Below are 22,186 nucleotides of genomic sequence, written 5' to 3' on the forward strand. Positions count from 1 at the left end.
TTCTCCCAAGTATCTCCTGAATTTTACTCTAACTTCAGCTCTTTTAAAAAGCAGGACCAGCATCAATAATGACATTAGCCAGGGACTACTCACCTAGGCTGACAACGTTCACAGAGATATATATCAGGAATATGCTGCCTGTCGATCCCCATGCAGTCAATATGTTGCCAAACACTTTTTAAAAAGACCAGAACAGACACGTTATTATTATTAACCAAGACCTTCCAAGTTTCCTTTGAAAGTACGGACTAATTATTTCCCACTAGGCACCCAAGACTCTCCCAAGCGCTTAGTACAGTGCTTTGCACACAGTAAGTGCTCAATATGATTATCAAGAACAATGGTAAAATAGTTAAAGCATGCCAAAATTAACCACCAAAAAATATGCCACTGATCAAACTAGTTTCCGTTGTCCAAAAAGCACTCTATAACCGCTTTCAAAGGTGGATTCTACCAATTCTATTGTATGCACTCTTCCAAGCACTTAGTTCAGTGCTCTGCACACAGGAAGCACTCAATAAATACTACTGATGAGTGATTAATCCCAACACAGAAAAATGCTGACTGATGGACAAGTCATTTTAAGCTGATAAATGGCAAGCAGAAATATTCAAAGTGTGATCCAACCCCCACATAACAGTTTAATGAAAAAGTGTCACCAGACTGTAAATAATTGTCTTTATACAGTCAATCAGTATTTACTGAGTGCCTACTGAATACAGAGCATTCTACTAAAACTTGGTGACAACGTATCCTACTGGGAAGAGCAGGGGCTTGGAAGTCAGAGGACCTGGGTTCTAATCCCGCCTCTGTCACTTGCCTACTGTGGGACAGGGACAGCGTACAATCCCAGTGCTTAAGAACAGTGCTTGGCACACAGGAAACACTTAGAAAATACCATTATTAAAATTAGTTAGAAAACCCAATCCCTTGCCCCCAGAAGCCACAGACAGTTTACAATCTCACAGGGGAGACACATCAAATAAATTAAAGAGGAAGGAGGCTAGAATGGAAGGATGGAAGTGTGGATTTTGAAGGCAGGGAGAGCAGTGGTTTGGGGGATTTGAAGGGAGAGGAGTTCCGGGCATAGTAATAATAAATGGTATTTGTTAAGCGCTTACTATGTGCCAAGCACTGGTCTAAACGCTGGCGTAGATACAATGTAATCGGGTTGTCCCACGTGGGGCTCACAGTTTTTATCCGATTTTACAGATGAGATAACTGAGGCAGAGAGAAGTGAAGTGGCTTGCCCAAGGTCACACGGCAGACATGTGGCAGAGCTGGGATTAGAACCCACGCCCCCTGACTCCCAAGCCCATGCTCTTTCCACAAAGCCACGCTGCTACTCCTGATTAAGGGGTCGGGGGAAGACAGGCAAGAACGAAACAGAGGGACTAGGTAAGCTGCACCCTTCCAACTTCGCTCTTGGCTACAAATTTTGCAATACGCTACATAAACCAACGCCCGGTGCTTAGTTGGGACACTCCCCGATTTTTGTAGGTGGTCTTGGGCAATCTGAGTAAACACGAATCTTCCAGAACTGAGACGGTCCTGGATCAAGGGTACCTTAGCCACTCTTGTTTGTTTTTCAGACCATTAGGTTTTCACACCAGGACTGGAGAGGGGCTCCATGCATGTTAACTTAAGTCCCACGATTAACCGCCAAAGTTCAGGTTATGAGAGGAGAGGGGAAGGAAGGCACGCAAGGTCTGGAGAGTGGTTGATTGAAGCATACACAGTCTACGATCAGTGCATACACAAACGGTGCCTTGGAGAAGATGGACACCGTGCTCAAAATACACCCGCAAAAACCAACCAAAAGGCAGAAGATACCTTACCTGCATTTGTCACAACAGATCATATAGCCATCGTCGTGTGTGAAACCACAGATGCACCTCGTCACATCAGTACCGTAGCTTCCATCCTCGGACGTGCTGATAGTGGTAGCACTGGAGGTCTCGTCGAAGTTTGGCGTCGTAAATATGCCTACTTCGTTTTTGCTAATAAGAACTGATGGAGGAGGAGAAGCTGGTGGTGTTGGAGGAGGCCGCGCACCATAGTTATGGTCCTGTGTGAACACATTACGACACCGACTGTTAAACACTGAAACGCATCCAACGAAACTCCCCTTTAAAAATGGACATTTCCCTCCCTGCCCCACGCTGCCCAGTCAATTTCTCCTTACATGAAGGTAAGTCTCATTCACGCCTAGCTTGGTGAGCTGGAGACCACTGCATTGATAACACCACCATGCTGAACCGGGATCTCTGGCCCACTGTTCAGACCCATCTTGCGCCCAGTCAAACTACGTGTGTCCTGGCTGAAGCTCAAAATGGAAGGAACAGCCTCCAGAACAGTGGCTAGCCTCGCTGCTCCACGAGTTTCTAAGTACTGCCGGAGTCATCGCTGTCTACTGTCATCCCTTCCGCATCAAGAGGGAAGAAGAGAGAATATGGGAAGTTGTGTGGCGGAAGCAGCGGTGATGGGAGGGTGCTGGGAATAAACAAGATGATTTTCTGTGGCTTAGATCTGAAGTGGTTTCCTATTACTGAAGAGAATCAAGATGAAGGCCCATAATACGGCACCGCCTTTGAGCTCTCCATCATTAAAACAAACGCGTGAACATCTCATTTACGCATTCCCCACATTCTCAAAAATTTAAAAGTACAAATTCCACCAACACACCAGTATCTTCGTCCGAATGACCTGGGGAAGGCAACTGTCTGCAAACTGACTAGCTGAAGCCAGGCAGTACTTGTGCTGACTTTACATCAGGACTACTTTGGTTCTGGCAAAACAGTGCTGGACTTGTCTGTAAATAATAGTTTAAATTGGTCTGGGGAGCGGGGGGATCTCAAAAATCTCCAGTCAAAAGAACTTAATAGCCAAAATAAAACATTTTCTCATATTCAACACTTCAAGGCAGTCCCAGACAAATACCACCGTTAGATTTGAAAACGAACATCTCGCCTGTACCAAGTACTTGACACTTACCGCATAGGGCAAACCAATATAACTGTGAGAATGATGCGAGCTGCTGGTATATAACTGGTGTGGATAACTGTTGGATTTCTCAACTACCACAGGGCTAGCTTCTACAGATTCTGGTCTGGTGAGGGGAAAGAAAAAGAAAAAAAAGTGTTTTTAAAGATTTCACACAATGCAAAACTCTCGTAATACATTTCCATAGAGCCTAACCTTCGCCCCCCTTAACAACGCACACAGGTTATCCGCAAAAGAAAAGCAGGATGTAAATTTCAAGACTTTATATCAGTTAGATCAAAGCTGTGCCTATTGCAAAAGTTTCCAGAATGATGGAAAAAAAAAACAAAAAAGAAAGTACGGGCCATAAAGTACTGCACCAATGCACCATTAGAACCCATGACCTTCTGACTCTCAGGCCTGTGCTCTATATACTACACCACGCTTCTGTTTTAATGTCTGAACAGAAGGATTAATGGATCAGAGCAAACCGATGGTTCAACCAGCCTGACACCATCTCCAGCTCGGCCTGGAGTTGGAATGCTTGGAGCTATCGGTAGGATGATTGCTCTCCTTGACAACCATCTTCAGGAATAGGGATGGACTATCTACCACCTCTAAATTTTGCTCTAGTCACCCATTATAGAACTGCCATTCATTAAGCCAACCCCTCATGAATCTACCCTACTCTCTGCCTAGACCATTCCCTTTCATCCTGAAACATGGGTATTGCTTCTCTTTTGCATATCTTACAATTTTGTCTGATAACTAAAAAAGTCAACCCTAGTCACTAGCCAGGGGAACATCTATCTTTGTTCCTCTCTCAACTTCACAGGTCACCTTACTGAGCTGAGCCTCAGGTCATTCTAACAGCATGCTGCAGAAAATCAATCAATCGTATTTATTGAGCGCTTACTGTGTGCAGAGCACTGTACTAAGCACTTGGGAAGTACAAGTTGGCAACATATAGAGACAGTCCCTACCCAACAGTGGGCTCACAGTCTAAAAAGAGGATATAATATAATAATAATAATAATAATGGCATTTGTTAAGCGCTTACTATATGCAAAGCACTGTTCTAAGCACTGGGGGGATACAGGGTAATCAGGTTGTCCCACGGAGGGCTCACACTCTAAATCCCCATTTTACAGATGAGGGAACTGAGGCCCAGAGAAGTTAAGTGACTTGCCCAAAGTCACACAGCTGACAATTGGCTGAGCCGGGATTTGAACCCATGACCTCCGACTCCAAAGCCCGCGCTCTTTCCACTGAGCCACGCTGCTTCTCACGGTAGCAGATGACTAACTCTTTGTACAGTTTATTCATTCATTGTCCTCAGAACGGGGCACGTGATTTTTGAGGGAAGAGAAGGAGGCTACAGGGGAAAGGATGAGGAAAAGAGGGATAGAGCAGAGTAACATGAAAAGGGAAGTGGAGAAAGTAGAAATGGGAAGAAAAAACAAAGAAAAAAGGGAGAATGGAAAGAATGGGTTCCTGGGGCCAGAGTCATCAGAACCCCACTGAATAATGGGAGGAAGAGTGGCTATAAAGATCTATTCAGAGTAGCCAGCAACAACTAAGGAGCAAATTGCTGTTTATAAGTAGATCAGGGAAGACAGGGATCTAATAATGAAAATTAGCCATGTCAAAATGCTTCAAATACACCTAGCTGCATTTCCTAGGTCTGCATGGGTCAAAGATAATACTTGTATTGGTTAAGCGCTTACCTTGTGCCAAACGCTGTTCTAAAATCTGAAACCTTATCCAATCTTAGTTCAGCCCAGCGAGGAAAGTAAGGACTCCAGACTAAGCCAGAACTGCCCCTGCTTCCAGGGGTACATGGGCATGATGGATGGACAAGATGGGATAAACTCCAGAGACGTCCAGCCCTGTGTCAGTTTCTAACCAGATCTACAGAAAGAGGCATCAAAAAATGGACTGGAACATATTTCCTGAGAGTGTACCAAAGTGGCTTTCCCACTTTTCAGCAGAAGGCAAAGGAATGGAAAGGAGTGAAGGAAGGCCTTTTACAGGGGTCAAAAACTCAACAGGACACACTGTTTCACTTCAATTCCAAGTATTTGGGGAGGGCAGGGTGGGGGAGAGAGGAACAGTTTATCCCTGTCAAGAACATAAAAGGAGCTCTAGAAGAGAGGGTAGACATTTTCAAAACTGTTACATGAACAAGTTGCCACAGGGAAAGATGAATGAAACCTTCCACGCAACCTGCCAACTGCACTGCACGTGTATGCAAAAGTTTGTTTACAACAAAAATTAGAGAGCTACTGCCATTTAGGCAAAGGCAGCAGTAGCATCAACAGCAGATTAAGAAAAGAAGCTACTTCTGCTGTTGCCACCACCAACACTCTAGAACTGGTGTTTCTGCCAGGAATATACCAAAAGTGGCACAGCCCCAAATGTATAAACTCCAGGGAGCTACTGGTGATGGCAGCAACAGCAATTTTTTCCTCACCTTCTCCAGCTGCTGCCTGCTGCTCTGGTGACTATTTCTCTCTGCCTGGGAAAGGGGATCTGAATGGGAAGGGAAAGTACTTCAGATGAAGCCTTGGGCATGAAGGGATTCAGCTTCGAAAAACAGACTGAAACCACGGCCACGGTAAATAGACGGAATTGATAATGGTTATTTTGCATACTGGCAGAGGTGCCCATTTCTGGGCAATAGGGAATAGGGGCAATGTCCCCTATGGACTGATCACCTGTGGGTGCCAGACCCCTCCTTCCAGTTACATGCCAAAGTCACCATCTGCGAGCTGGAAGAGGCCCCCACTCGTTTCAAGTTCTTGCTGGGGTGACCCACCCACCTCACCCTTGCCCGGTCAGCTCAGAAATCCAGTGAGCTTTGCTTGCCTCACCTCACCCGGGCAGCCCTGCGCCCACTGCCGCCCTTGGCTAAGGGGCTGTGGGGCTTGACCTCCCTTCAGATCTTTGGCCTTTGATACAGCACCCTCCAAGTGAAATGATATTGAATGGGTCCTGAAAAGGAACCACTCTAATAGAGCCTGCTGCCTTTCTAGCCCCAAACTAAATTACAGCAAGTCATAACTAGCAAGGCGGTGGACTGGGATCTGAGATGTAATCTCTTCTACCACTAAAAGAGAACAGTAAATCCAGAAAGTTTTCCCTTTACATGTGACTACCTGAAAGCTGCTCTGCTGAACAAAAAGAGACTGTAATGAACTTTGCAATAAAACCTTTTGACGTAAATCAGAAATGCAAGCGAAAGGAACCTGCCCACCGGGTGAGGCAGGAGTGGGGAGGGCTTTAACACCTAAAATTCGATATATGGCGAATTCCAATTGCTCAAATATCCTTATCAGATGACCGTGAAATGGCTAGGAAAATCTTACTAGGTGCAACAACTGGACTTGGAACCCTTCAACATTAAAAATTGATTTATTTTTCAATGCCAGACCTCGGCTTTTCAGCCCTTTGGGGCTTGTTCCCACCTTTAAAGCAGCCCCCTCAATCCACCAACCCCCCTGCCCCAGGCTGTTCATGTCAAGTCTCAACATTCACCTACCACATCAAAGTCTACTGGAATACTGCCATGAACGATGAGGCAGATAAAGTACTCAATCCACTTGCAAACACTGAAAGCTACATTACTCTGATTCCCATATTTGGCTTTTATCCTTGAGTCTTCACTACTTCTTAATTTAGAGGAGTTTTAGAGGGCCACAGCTAAGGTATTCAGAGGTCTACCTAAACACACAGTACACATCCAAAATACTTGGGTGGCTTTTAAGTCTGGAAAGGAGCCAGGGAAGGGCACCACTGAACCTTTAAAAGACAGAGTATGCAAAGGGCTTCTCTGTGAGACACACACACACACCCCTGGATTCTATCTCACTCCCAGTAGCAGCAGCATCTTCAAACCCAAGGACAACTCTACAAAAGCAAATAAAAACTGAGAATTTCGGAGTGCTGCAACATAATTCATTTATAATCTGGTCCTCCATGTCAAGACAGATTTTAATTTTATTAGCTCTAAAACCTTTCAACACATTTTCAGGTTCCAAATAAGATGAAAGTCTCCAAAATACTATATTGGTGAGCTTAGGTGATGGTCTAAACAAGCATCTCAAAGTTTAATGTTAGCATGTTGTTGACCATTTGCCCTAGCAGGGCTGGGATCAATCGCTACCTAGTACGCAGATCATTTGGGGTGACAATTCTAGAGGGAGGAAGGGATGGGGGGGCTTCCCTGGGAAGTTTCAAAACTTCTTTCTCCTCTTCTCCTGAGGTAACCACTCCTTAGGGTCAACCCAGATACAGATCGCTCTCCAGGCGATGACTCATCAGAGATCTATCTGTCTCCAACATCTCGCTCATCTGCCAAATGCCAAGAAAGCTCCTTCTAATTTAGTTAGGAGGTTCCAAGTACTTAATTCGACAAGACCAAAAAAATACATTTATCTGGGTATTTTAAAAAGACAAAAATCACCAGTTGCTGTGCACACAGTGAGTTTTCAATAGACTGTTGATCATGACGATAATAATAATGATGATGATGGTATTTGTTAAACGCTTACTATGTGCCAAGCGCTGGCCTGAAGTGCCTGGATAACTGAAACCTAACAACGCAAGAGGTCCTGATGATCTGGATAGTTTGCTTATTTTAGACCCACTTAACTAACCAACGCGGACATTCAATAAAGCAGGCTATTAGCAGAACCTCTGACCCAACGTGTACATTTCTTATGCCAGACTGTGATTTGCTTTCCTTGAGAAAGTAATGGAACCTAAGAATACATGAGGGCAAAGACATTCACTGAGAAAAGTAGAGCTACTCTAAGAGGTAATACCAGTCATCTCTTCCAGTCCAATTCCCAGCTCTGGGGCTTCTTTCCCTTCTTGATCCTTTCTCATGTTGGAACTGCCTGTCTAGGGATAAGAGAGACAGGGACAGGAAAGAGAAGCTCCTCTTGCAATGCTCAATCTAGTCTCCTAAGGTGCTGTTCTATCTTTCAGATCCTTCTTGGCCATCTTCTCACCTCTAGATTACACTTGAGTTTCCGCAACAACAATCTGATTCATGCACAGGGCAGACTTGACTACTGCTCTGTTGAACTGTACTCTCCCTTAGTACAGTGCTCTGCATACAGTCAGCGCTCAAGAAATACCACTGATCAGGACACTAGGTTATGCAGCTTATAAAGTGAACAGAACCAACTCAATTCTCACGGATTTTGAACGATAGAGAATTTAAGTATAAAAGGCTGGGTAGGGCAAAAGTGATTAAAACTGAACACAGAAATGATTTGAGTGTTAAAAATGCCCCTACCATAAAACCAAGCTTCCCACAAAACAGAGGAGGCTCCTGATCAACAGTTTGGATCACCAAATTGGGCACGGCAATATATCTCTTTCCAGTTTCACACTTCAAGAGGAGCAAAAGGCTCCTAATAATTCTCAACTGCTTCCTCACAGAGCAAAAATCTGTGCATCCTGAGTTTACCTACAAAAAGCCTGCTACTGTTATAGAGAAGCAGCGTGGCTCAGTGGAAAGAGCCCGGGCTTCGGAGTCAGAGGTCAGGGGTTCGAATCCCGGCTCCGCCACTTGTCCGCTGTGTGACTTTGGGCAAGTCACTTCACTTCTCTGGGCCTCAGTTCCCTCATCTGGAAAATGGGGATGAAGACTGTGAGCCCACGTGGGACAACCTGATCATCTTGTATTCCCCCCCAGCGCTTAGAACAGTGCTGTGCACATAGTAAGCGCTTAACAAATGCCATTATTATTATTATTATTATTACTGTTCAAATGGCACTTGTTCTAAAATATTACCTACTCAGAATTCACCCCAATATAGGTTTTCCAAACTGGGCTGATGACAGAGAAATCGTAAGAACTTCATAATTCTAAAACTCCCCATATTCACCTCAGTTTGGGAGGCACATAGGCTCAATTCAGCTCACAGCACTAATTTTACTTTCAAATGGTATTTATAAGTGTTTACTATGTACCAGGCACTGAACTAAGAGCCAAAATACATACGAACCAGCCAGACTGGACACAACCCATACCCTACATGGGGCTCAAAGTCTTCATCCCCCTTTTACAGAAGCAGTAACTGAGGCATAGAGAAGTTAAGTGATTTACCCCAAATCACACATCAGATTACAGGTGGAGCCGGGATTAGAACCCAGGCCCATGCTCAATCCACCAGGCCATGTACTTTTCCCATGAGACTGAGTCCCATGATTCCTGTCCAGCTCTGAATCTACCCATTCTTACTGTGCACTTTAAGACTACTGGAAAAAAAATGAAAGCAAATCATACCTGTCGTTTAAGCCCTGGCCAGCCTCTCCTCCACTCCTTTCCAGATTGGCTCGTGTGCACTGGGGAAACCCCAGAATTTGTACCCTCTCTCCTCTTCCAACCAAAATCTTTCCTTATTTTACCTCCCCAAAACTCCCTATGCTTTTCTAAGCCTGGTGAAGCAAGGAGGGGGAGAAAGGGTCCACTCTTTTTCAAAGGTCAGTTCTCATTATCTTTGGGTTTAGAGTACACAGGGCCAGACAAGGTGGTTCCAAATGCCACCTCTTATTTAAATCCCAATTCTCAGGTAACAGATCAGACGTTTGACTTCTAAGTACCTTCCAATTTAGATGGAAGAGTTACTAGGAGTCTTTATCACCATTGCCTTTTAAATTCCTCTAGCTTTCTTTTGTTTGGGTAGCTAATGCAATTAGCTAGATTGTTTTTGGGTATGTGCTCAGGTCCTTGCCATCCATTTTTGCCAAATATGTCTGTAACCATTCACGAGAACCCAAAATCAACACAGTCATTACAGGAAAGAAAGTTTCTTTGAAAGAAAAGGAAAAGGAAAGAAATTTTTTTGAAAATTTTCCAAACAAACAAATTTCAGGGGCCCCGCGGATGTTGAAATTTGTTTTTACTTAGGTAGGCGACTAGTGGGTGAGAACATTTTTTTGCATTAACTTCCTGTCTTACTGATAAGACCCTTAAATCACAGTCAAGAGACTAGGGCTCTATGCCTATAACCTCACTGCTGTTTTGTTTTCTGACCATCAACAATTTCTGATTTCAGTACAGTAATGAGAAAGAAACGCAAGTTAAAATTTTTTTTTAATAATGGTACAGTGCTATGACCATAAAGCCAAACTGCCATGTATCCGACCAAAAATCAAGAAAAAAGCTAAAATTAAATAATAATAATAATAATAATGGCATTCATTAAGTGCTTCCTATGTGCCAAGCACTGTTCTAAACGCTGGAAACAAAGATGTGCCGAAACCCGGGATCGAACCAGGGACTTTTAGATCTTCAGTGAGCCCGCTGTTGGGTAGGGACCGTCTCTATATGTTGCCAACTTGGACTTCCCAAGCGCTTAGTACAGTGCTCCTCACACAGTAAGCGCTCAATAAATACAACAATGAATGAATGAATGAATGAATCTTCAGTCTAACGCTCTCCCAACTGAGCTATTTTGGCCCGCTTAATGAATGGTGCTAAAACACCGAACGCTGTTATGTCCTCCCTGCTGCTTTATCACGATAAAAAAAAAAAAAATGATAAATATTTTCTAGTTTAAATATTACAGATTTTAGAAAATTTCAAATGTTTTTCGATTTAAGCTACGTTGTGGTATTAAAGCATTACCAAGTTAAAGCACATTTAAAATATTGCATAATCTTCAGAGTTATTACTCAGTTCTATCACCAGATGGCTCTATTGAACTTAAAAACTGCTAAACTGCAGAAAAAAAAGCTGTGGAAGCTTATGTCACTAGCTCTCTTCCTCCCTCAAAGCCCTACTGAGAGCTCACCTCCTCCAGGAGGCCTTCCCAGACTGAGCCCCCTCTTTCCTCTCCTCCTCCCCATCCCCCCCGCCCTACCTCCTTCCCCTCCCCACAGCACCTGCATATATATCTGTACACATTTATTACTCCATTTCACTTGTACATATTTACTATTCTATTTATTTTGTTAACGATGTGCATCTAGCTTTACTTCTATTTATTCTGATGACTTGCTTTGTCGTCTGTTTCCCCCTTCTGGACTGTGAGCCCACTGTTGGGTAGGGACCTTCTCTATATGTTGCCAACCTGGACTTCCCAAGCGCTTGGTACAGTGCTCTGCACACAGTAAGCGCTCAATAAATACGACTGAATGAATGAATATAATGAAGTCCAATGTTACAATAGCTTACTTCATAAATTCGCAGCCCCATCATTAACCTTAAAATTATTTGGTTTTGATTTAGAAGACAAAAGGGAAACAGGTGAACTTTCAAAGGAAGTGTTGAGGTATATATCTATAAATTATTGATATGAATGTCTGTTTCCCCCTCTAGGCTGTAAGTTTGTTTTGGGAAGGGATGAATGTGTCTACCAATTATGCTGCATTTTCTCAAACGCTTAGTTCAGTGCTGTGCACACAATAAGCACTCAAATAAGCACTCAAATATGCTTATGTTGCCAACCTGTACTTCCCAAGCGCTTAGTACAGTGCTCTGCACACAGTAAGCGCTCAATAAATATGATTGATTGATTGATTGAAATATGAAAAGCAGCATGGCTTACTGGAAATAGCCCGGGCTCGGGAGTCAGAGGTGATAGGTTCTAATCCTGGCTCTCCCACTTGTGTGCTGTGTGACTTTGGGCAAGTCATTTAACTTCTCCGTGCCTCAGTGACCTCATCTGTAAAATGGGGATTAAGACTGTGAGCCCCATGTGGGACAACCTGCTTACCTAGTATTGACCCAGCACTTAGAACAGTGCTTGGCAAATAAGCACTTAAATACCATACCATAGTTATTATTATTATTAAATATCACTGATTATTTTGAAAAGAGCCAGTACAATTACATATTTTGACACCTTTTCTTCTAATAGAATTCTGTAAATGAGCATTATTTTACTTATTTTGTGGACATGCCTACAACAAATTTGAATAGTTTTAAGACTGTTCATTTATTCACCCCCATCAAAAACGCTTGTAGTTAAGAATCCAAACACCCACTTCCACCAAAACAACTTCACTTTATGGCTTTCACAAAAATTCTTAATTCTTATTACTTTTACACACACTCACCACTATATAGCTAAGAACCATTTTACAAGCTGGTCGATTGCCAGCAACAACTCAGTATCAGTATTACAAGAATTTACTGAGTGGCTACTATGGAACCCTGTACTGGGCACTGAAGGCAAATACAGAAAGAGAAATAAGACAGTGACAGGTTGAAACTGGTTATATGTTGCCAACTTGTACTTCCCAAGCACTTCGTACAGTGCTTTGCACACAGTAAGCGCTCAATAAATACAATGAATGAATGAGAGTAAACTACTAGATTCAGTCATTATATTTCCCCCCCACAACTAACCTCTATAAATGCACCTTTTTTTCTTTCACAAAGTGGACTACAGATCATTTAGTCTCATAATAATAATAATAATGGTATTTATTAGGCATTTACTACATGCCAAGCACTGTACTAAGCGCTGGGGTGGACACAAGCAAATCAGGTTGGACACAGACCCTGTTCCACATGGGGCTCACAGTCTCGATCCCCATTTAAAGATGAGGTAACTGAGGCACAGAGAAGTGAAGTGCCTTGCCCAAGGTCACACAGCACACAAGTGGTGGAGCTGGGATTAGAACCTATGACCCTCTGGCTCCTGGGTCCGTGCTCTATCCACTGTGGAGTGACTTCCAAACTGGCCAGGGGGCCACTTTGACTAAGCAAAGCTTTCTGGTGGCCCCTCCTCTTCCCTGACTAAATGTTTTCCCAGCTGCATTACAGCTCTGGTATAAGGCATCTACATTAATTAATTAATAAATAATAATAATAATAATAATAATGGCATTTGTTAAGCGCTTACTATGTGCAAAGCACTGTTCTAAGCACATAGGTAAGATGAATAGAGGAGGGGGGGGAAAAGTCGAGAAACACTGTCCACAATGCCTAAGACCATAAAGTCCTTTAATCAAGAGAATTAAACTAGTGGCACTATTTCATATGCCTAGATATGACCCTCTGGAAAACCTTAGTCAAGATCATTTATGCCGGCCTGGAGCCCAGATGGAATTACACCTTCGGCTAGAGATACAAATCTACAGGTATATCAATGCATGTAAACAGACTAAAAGTTATAAGCGCTAACTGCCAGCTGTTTCTTATTAGACAAGACCTGAAATGAGAGTTAGCTTTGTACGGAACGGACAGAGCTCATTCCTTCCAATCAGTTCTTGCTCTTGCTGGGATGCCACTGTTCTAGGAATTTAAGAGAAAGATAACCATATTAGCTCAAGTACTCAGATCTGGAGAAAATATCCAAGTTGGCTAAAAGGGGAAGCTGGGGAGACTATGAAGGAAAGGGTAATTGCTACCACAAATCTGAGGTGCTCCAACCACGATCATCATCATCAATCGTATTTATTGAGCGCTTACTATGTGCAGAGCACTGTACTAAGCGCTTGGGAAGTACAAATTGGCAACATATAGAGACAGTCCCTACCCAACAGTGGGCTCACAGTCTAAAAGGGGGAGACAGAGAACAAAACCAAACATACTAACAAAATAAAATAAATAGAATAGATATGTACAAATAAATAAATAAATAAATAAATAAATAAATAAATAAATAAATAAATCCACGATGGAGTGGATGACGCTCAAGCGGTAGCCTAAAGTGAAGAAAAGATAGCCACAGGGTCCTGTGTAGACTAGCCCTCTGGCTGGGAAAATGTGACCCACTGGGATTCTGGCTTCTGCCAGGCGGACCCCCAGTCTATAGGGTTCAAGTCCAGACTCGACAGGGATCCCTCTGGACTGTGAGCTCTTTGAGGGCAGGGAATGTGTCTGCTTGTTGCTATACTGTCCTCTCGCAAGCGCTTAGTAATAATAATAATAATAATAATAATGATGATGGCATTTATTAAGCGCTTACTATGTGCAAAGCACTGTTCTAAGCGCTGGGGAGGTTACAAGGAGATCAGGTCGTCCCACTGGGGGGCTCACAGTCTTAATCCCCATTTTACAGATGAGGGAACTGAGGCCCAGAGAAGTGAAGTGACTTGCCCAAAGTCACACAGCTGACAGTTGGCAGAGCTGGGATGCGAACCCATGACCCCTGACTCCAAAGCCCAGGCTCTTTCCACTGAGCCACGCTGCTTCTCTAGTACAGTGCTTAGCACACAGTAAGCACTCGATAAACACGGCTGAATGAATGAATGACTCAGGCTGAACGAGACAGGAGTCTGGGCCTCACGGCTCAGGGGTGCTGTCCCAAATGAGCAATAGCCCTACGGGCTGCTGGAAATTCTAGCCCAGCCAGCCCCGGGGAATGAATGCACCTGTGCAAAATATCACACGTGCACAGCGGCACTCTTGGAATATGCGATATGGGTCGCTTCCAATTGGGCAAGGGCTCACCCTTGATCTAACAAGTCTAGCTAGACCTTTATTCAGCCCCACAGCACTTGTGTACATATCTATAATTTTATTTCTTTATATTAATTATTGTCTCTCCCTCTAGACTGTAAGTTCGTTGTGAAAATGGAATGTGCCTGTTATATTGTATTCTCCCTAGCAGTTAGTATAGTGCTCTGCACATAATAAGTGCACAATAAATATGACTAAGTGACCAGCTACTGGAGAAGTATTGGTGGCACATCCAAATCCAATACTCAGCTCGACCCAACCCTGAGGGCCTAGCTAAGGCTCTAGAAGACAATATTGTGCCTACATCTGAAGTACGCCACAATATAGCCATGTATGTTTCTATCAATTTGCACCACAACTTTAACACTGAATTTTGCAAATGCTTTTAGAAAAGTCCCAATATTGTAATAGATACTGAAGTCTAAAGACCTAGCAGAATCAATGCTAAATTTCTGTATAAAGACAATTAATCAGGGTAGGATGGTTTAGGAATGCTAGGCAGCTTTAAAGCTTGGCAACCTAATAGCCCCACGTATGTTTTGTTTTGTTGTCTGTCTCCCCCTTCTAGACTGTGAGTCCGCTGTCGGGTAGGGACCGTCTGTATATGTTGTCAACTTGGACTCCCCAAGCGCTTAGTACAGTGCTCTGCACACAGTAAGTGCTCAATATGATTGAATGAATTGGCTTGTGTTGTCAGTCAGCCAATCATATTTATTGAGCGCTTACTGTGTGCAGAGCACTTGTGCCCCAAGGTACAGGAAAGCCCTATAACCCTTTCGCCCCAGATTGGGGGATCCTGGTCATCTGGTGGCCACTGATTTTACTACTCAAAGACTACACCAAGCAACGATGTCTGGACTCAGACATCATCGCTAGCATCACACGGAAATAGGAGATTGTCAAATCAGAGGAAAAGCCCTTACCCCCCACTTTCTTCCAGTCATTCAACTTCCAAAACGCTGACTGTGGCGACAAACAGGGTAAAATGTGGGACTCCTGCGCCAATCAACTACCACCTCAAAAGGGAAATATTTTACACATGGCACTCCCTGGCTGGGGTACTCTAAGTCATCAAACACAGCTGGCCATAAGAGGTCACTGGGCATGAGCAATTTGAAATCAGGTCACTGGTACAGTACAAAGCCAAGGACTCTAATTGGACTGAGATAAACTCAGATGATTTAAAATTGGCGATTTTGCTCTCTTGGATAAACTCTCCCACTTGCCCTCCCAAATACCAACTCAGTACCTGGGGTTCAATTAAAAAAAAAAAAAAATCAACATTTTATCCTTATGCAGCCTTTTTAAATACTTAATTTTCAACTGTACAGTCATTTCTCCAGCCGCACCATTCAAAGTTAGGCTCTAAGTGATTCTCTCAATACTAAATACTAGATCATAATAAGCACATTATAACAATACTCGGCTTCCTCATTTTAATCATTAGGATTTTGTCATCCCCCCTTCTTTTGGGGGAAATTTGGCTTGTCTGAGTCACATGTTTTTGTGCTAAGAGGAAGTCTAGAATAACATTAATTCTGCAATCTAAATACGACTGGACCCACAACCAAAAATCCTATTAGCCTTCACTCTAAGATAAAATACCCATCATTTAAATAAATGGAAAGGGTAACCCATTAGAAAAGAATTCAATTTAACATACCTGTAAAGATTAAACATATTCACTTAAATATTTTTGATTTATTAACTTTATGTTCCTTATAACCTCATAATTAAACACTTTAGATTTGTATATAAAACTTAACTACAATACCTACCTAAAATGGGGAATAGGTTTGTGAGTATGCACACACTCAAATTAAATACTAGTTCCAAACCAACATGCATGTGTAATATTTTTCCTTACCTCTCCGCCCCGACATATATTGCTCGAATCATACTTACTCTGAGCCTGCAGCCATTTCCAAATATGAAGTTTCTGTTGTGTCAACCCCCAATGGGATCACTATGCTCATGACGTTCGTTTCTGATAAATTCGATTACTACGGAGTCCTATGCATTGGTATCCAAAACACTGGGGCATGCCAGCCACAGTGCTCATTGCAAACATCTAAGTGCATCCACAAACCCTGTATTAAAAAAAAGGAAGATAAAAGCAATGGTGAGATGACTCAAAGATAACATTAGGAAAATAGTCTAACAACCATTTAATATTATTCTTTGTAGAAATAACATAGAAATGGGAAATAAAATTGGGATAAATTAGCATCATTTTCCAAAGGCAAGTACTAAAAGGGCTATTTGCAAGGCTGGATTGTCATTAATAAACAGAATATCAACATTTTATATATAATCCAAAGTAAGACATTCTTTCAGAACTCTTATTCCAGAAAAGAATGGAACTGGAAATAAAGTGCAGGAAAAGCAAGAAGGCAATACAGTAATTGTGTTGATTTAAACAGAGTTAAGGAACCGCACAGGGGGACTCTTTGGCGATTGCTCCAATCACAAGACCAAAAATCAAAGCTGTTATAATCTTGGCGACTGAAAAGGGATGACAGCAATGCCCACATGCTGGCAGCTGGTTTAAGGAGCTTTGGACAATTCTGAAAAGCGCTACATAATGGTTGGGGGGGGGTAGTGGTTGGGGAGACAGAAGGGTTTGGAGTGAGCGAGAGGCAGGTAAATCAGACAGAGCCATGATTTGACTATCTCCAGAGTGACCTATATCATGACATCATTTAAAGCACAGAGAAGGAGACGGAAGCACAACGGGCTAATTTTCCAAATTTGTGCAAATGGGCTTACAGTAGAAGACCATTTCCTCTCCTCTTCCATACCCACAACTCCACAGCTGTCACAACTCCATGCCACCTCAATTCCCAACCCTGATGAATCCACGTCCACGATTTTCTCCCTTCTGCTGCACAGATCTTCCACTATCCCCTGCCCCATGCGCTCTCCCTATACGTAACACTCCAGCTTCCCACCCTGCCTGGTCTATAACAAAGTTGCTATTTCAGAAGAGAATGCCACCAAATTACAGTACTATGGGTTAGGCTAAAAATTGTTCCGCAGAGCTCAGAGAACTGGGTGGGGGGAATCAAGGTCTTCTCAGATTCTCTCTTGCTCTTTTCCGTCTTTCCATTCCCTACTCCTGATTGATTTCCTGTTTCTGATTCTTCCCTGGCTCGGGGCTGGGATGGGGGAGGTGGACCCTTTCCCGGCTCACAAAGCTATGGCAACATTCCACACAAGCATCTCTGATGCTTGTGTGTGTCTTCCTTTTTTCACCTTTCAGCGCCTGGATCCTCAGGGGGAGGGCCACAACTGGGCATGGAAAGCAAGTCGGGGAGGATCAGCTGGCTAGAAGGACTGTGGGTGTCTTTTTCAATGGACAGACTTGAGTGCAGAATGTGAGGTAGTAAAGCAGAATACTTCCTCTCTTTGGGTGCTGGGAGGGGGCAGGTGGGCAAAGCTGTACAAGAACAGAGGAGAGACAGAGAAGGAAAAGACACAGTCCCGGCTAGACTAAGCAGTTTTACCCATTTTTCAAAAAAATCCTGCCCACTTGGGATGAAGGAGGCCAGTAGTGGACTATTTGTTGCTTATGTCACACCTGGTTATGGATCTGCTTGATAACATCACTGGATCCACAGAAAAATACACACTGGACTTCTTGCTAGGCAGGTTTGGAAAAGGACTGGCTGACCTTTGATAAACATAAAACGAAATGTGATATAAGACACTCAGGGGTAAAACTGGGGCTCATTTTCCATGCCTTTCAAGTGATTCTCAAAAGACCCCCTCCACACTTACTACCAGATATCTAACAGCAAGTGTTCTTTCAGGTGTACGAATGGGTACTTTGGAGTTCTAAATCTGAAACAATTCCAGAAGGCCTCAGCAGCAACAACCTCCCCTTTATTCCCCACCAGAAGGAATCCAGCTACCTAGAGGATGAACTGGCTAGGCTAAAGTTTGGGAAATGGACTAGAGGTACAATTTTGGTAGATTCATACTAAGAGTTCTACAGGGTTCCTGCTTTGCCAGTCTGAAGAAAATGTGGTATTTGGGTCCCCTTCAATCTAGGCCTCACACTGTTAAGATTATATATGGCGATGGCTAGAGGATGGTTTCTATTTAAAAGTGGATTGAGATAAACAATACATTCCTTTCTAAAAACACATATGCATTTTTGGACAGGATTAATTTCAGCTGGAGATCTATCTACAGAAACATCCATATATCTTAGCTCTTAAATCTATCCTTTCTAGAAAATACTAAATTGAGGCCGCTATTTGCAACCAACAAAGCTCCGTAACTGGGTGCCACCATTTCATAAGACAGTGGCACTGGTGGTATCAAGCTTATTTTGGTCTTATGACATTTTTTTTAAAAAATAGAGACGTGTAATAAGGGAGAAAAAAAGTGTGGTTGAAGAGGTTGAAGCATGAGAGAAGGGGAAAAAAATGCAGCATAACCAAAGACTGCCTCAGCAATCCCCTGGGAATCAGAGGACCTGGGTTATAACCCCAGCTCTGCCATATGTCAGCTGTGTGACCATGGGCAAGTCCCTTCACTTCTCTGTGCCTCAGTTACCGCATCTGTAAAATGGGGATTAAGACTGTGAGCCCTGTATGGGACATGGACTGGGCCCAACCTAATTATCTTGTATCTATCCCAGCACTTTATACAGCAGACAGTAAATGCTTAACAAATGCCATTTTTTTTTAAAAAAAAGACTTTGATGTGCTTCAAAACAACTGGTGTTAACCAAAACTCAAGTCAAGAACACCTAAAAGAGATGGACTGAGAATAAAGAGCTTCCTTCCAGGAAATGATACAGAAATACCATGAAGCTGCAGAGGGAGAAAATAATAATAGTAATAAAAATAGAAAAGGTCTTTGTTAAGTGCTTACTATGTACCAGGCACTGTACTAAGGGTTGGAGTGGGTACAAGTAAATCAGGTTGGTCACAGTTCGTGTCCCACATGGGGCTCACAGAAGAACAAAAAAATGTAGTAAATCCCACTATCAAGAAAAAAAGACGCTTTTAAAAACAAGGAGCATTATTTCTCTTAGGAAGGAAATAAATCTGACATTCAATTTCTCCTTAAAATGGGGCTCTGTGTCTAATTCCCACTTGCATTCTCTTTCTCAGAGTTTAGAACAGTCCTGTGCACCCGTAAGTGCTTAATAAATACTATTATTATTACTATGACTATATTCTTGAGGAATCTCACATTAAGAAAAATTTACATTAGAGCATATACACCTTGGCCAGTGCCACAATATGCAAGTGGCGCTTAGCACAGTGCCTGGCACCTCAGTACTTAAATACCACAATTATTAACTAACATCCATCACATTCTAGCCAGACAGGGATGATTTGCAAGAATAAAGTTTCCATCCTTCTATCCAAAATGAAAAGTGGAAACAGACAGTACGGGAGAACTGAGGGAATCGAACTACCATGAACTAACATGAAGCAGCGTGGCTCAATGGAAAGCGCACGGGCTTGGGAGTCAGAGGTCATGGGTTCTAATCCAAATAATCACAATTTGCCAGCTGTGTGACTTTGGGCAAGTCACTTCCCTTCTCTGTGCCTCAGTTACCTCCTCTGTAAAATGGGGATTAAGACTGTGAACCCCATGTGGGACAACCTGATTACCTTGTTATCCCCCCAGCACTTAGAACAGTGCTTGGCACACAGTAAGTGCTTAAACAAATGCCATCATTATTATTATGAACTACCAACATGTTTAGTGATAGCCCCAAAGAGCAAAAGAGTATCCACAAATGGATCATCACAGTTCCTACCCCACAGGGAGTTCACAATTTCCAAGAGGTGGAGAAAGTGGGTAATTTTACTCCTCTTTCACAGATGATTAACAGGCAGAAAGGTCACATAACAGGCTAGTATTCCCATTATTTTCATGGGAAGCAGTGGCCTAGTGGAAAAACATTAAACTGGTGGCCTAATGGAAAGAGCCTGGGTCTTGGGGAAAAATCCCGTGGCAGCAATTGGCTCCCCAAATATGACTGCTACATAACAGTACAGCCTCTAACACACAACAAAGTTTGGCAATTGTCTGCTTCTCTCGCCAGGTTGTAAACTCCTTGAAGGCAGAGATTGTTTCTACTTACTCTTTCTGTACTCTCCCAAACACTTAGCAAAGGACAAAAGGACTACAATACCTCTGATTGATTGCACTTCTATAAATCACAATAATTTGAGTACTGCTAGCTCACCCCTACATATTCAAAGGAAGGCTATAATTTTAACTTCATTTTCCCAATCAGTTCAAAATCAAATTAACACTTCATTCGTGGGAAGCAAGCATGGCTTAGTGGAAAGAGTAATGGACCGGGGAATCAGAGGGCCTGGGTTCTATTCCCAGATCTGCCACTTGCTTGCTGTGTGACACAGTAATTGATTTAACTTCTCTGCGCCTCAGATTCTTTATCTATAAAAAGGGAATTAAATCCTATTCCCTCCTACTTAGTCTACAAGCCCCATATGGGACAGGGACTGTTTCCAACGTGATTCTCTTGTATCTAACCCCAGCACTTAGTACTGCATTTGGCACGTGCCACAATAAAAAAAAACAAAACACATGGAGACTGTAAACTTAAGGGCAGGAAATGTGTCTGTTAGTTCTGTTATACTATAGTCTCCCAAGCACTTAGTACTGCGCTCTGCACTTAACAAGCGCTCATTAAATACCATTGATTATTTACAGTAAATACTAAAACCAAAAAAAAAAGAGATGCTAAAAATCAATGACCAAGTTGAAATATTTTAAAGTTAGTTCCAGGGGGGAAACCTCATTAATTTCCTCTAGACTGTAAGCTCGTTGTGGGCAGGGAATGTGTCTGTTACACTGTTATACTGTATTCTCCCAAGCACTTAGTACAGTGCTCTGCACACAGCAAATGCTCAATAAATATGACTGACTGAGCTTAATGAGGTTCAAATATTTTTATCCCTAATTTAGTCACTCAAACCAGATGTTTTCTCAAAAAAAAAAAGCCCAAATCTTTAGGTACTCCCAGATTGCTCAATTTGATATTCTGTTTCTCCAAGTAAATAGCTCAGCATATCATGAATCAGAATAATCTTCTATATCAGTCCTCAGCCAGAAGGAAGTGCATTTGGTCCAGTGATCTTCAAGACATAACCAAAGATCTCACAAGTTAAACAAGTGATATAATTTGTTTTTTTACCTCTTACAGTGTTTTTTTTCCACCTGCTGCACATGTATTATAGTGAAAGCTGCTTTTCGATAGAACAGCCTTCTAATGTAGAGAGTCTTGATCACTTTAAGGCAGAAATCCAACCAATGTACTCAGTTTTAAAAAAATAGATATATTCCACAAACTGTCTGGAGTAAGAAGGAAAAAGTAGAGAAACTCATGGAAGATGTGACACAAGGACACACTGCAGTTTTAACTGTGTGCAGACTATAAGTATTGAGGCTAAATTTAAGTCTGAAGAGATATGATTTAAAATTAACTATTTCTATATCTTCTGCCCAAGTAGTGTCAGCAATTGCTTGATTACAGTTGATTACTCAACTGTAAATCTTGAGTATTAATTTCCTCCCCATCTTATTCTAAAGGGGTTTTCTTTACCTCGCTGCAATGATCATACAGCATCTAAGTACTGTACTCTTTCTTATACAAGAGCTGTACATGACCCAGGATCTATTTTAGCACTACATACTTTAACTGCCACATTTCCTTCCCAAAAAAACCCCACAGAATGGAACTACATAACGTACACCCCACATACTGGATGCTAAAAT

General features: G+C 42.5%; 1 protein-coding gene and 1 non-coding gene across 3 annotated transcripts in view; both read right to left on the minus strand.

Annotated features, from left to right (window-relative positions):
* Positions 1-21,693, minus strand: part of KMT2E (lysine methyltransferase 2E (inactive)) — a 65,463-nt gene extending 43,770 nt beyond the window's left edge. Inside the window, exons 1-5 of one of the 2 annotated variants that reach the window (XM_038740943.1) lie at positions 21,606-21,693; positions 16,319-16,503; positions 2,995-3,109; positions 1,839-2,068; positions 94-174 (exon numbers count right to left, since the gene is read on the minus strand). In XM_038740943.1, the coding sequence (XP_038596871.1) occupies positions 94-174; positions 1,839-2,068; positions 2,995-3,109; positions 16,319-16,389 (497 nt within the window). In that variant the 5' untranslated portion in view covers positions 16,390-16,503; positions 21,606-21,693. The remainder of the gene's footprint in view (positions 1-93; positions 175-1,838; positions 2,069-2,994; positions 3,110-16,318; positions 16,504-21,605) is intronic. The other variant, XM_038740945.1, reaches the window with a different exon arrangement.
* On the minus strand, positions 10,254-10,459 carry TRNAF-GAA. The gene is made up of 2 exons: positions 10,423-10,459; positions 10,254-10,289 (listed from the first exon to the last, which is right to left on the minus strand). It is a non-coding gene; the product is annotated as a tRNA-Phe (tRNA).
* Positions 21,694-22,186: the final 493 nt, after the last annotated feature.

This window comes from Tachyglossus aculeatus (assembly GCF_015852505.1).
Source record: "Tachyglossus aculeatus isolate mTacAcu1 chromosome 12 unlocalized genomic scaffold, mTacAcu1.pri SUPER_6_unloc_1, whole genome shotgun sequence".
NCBI lineage: Eukaryota > Metazoa > Chordata > Mammalia > Monotremata > Tachyglossidae > Tachyglossus > Tachyglossus aculeatus.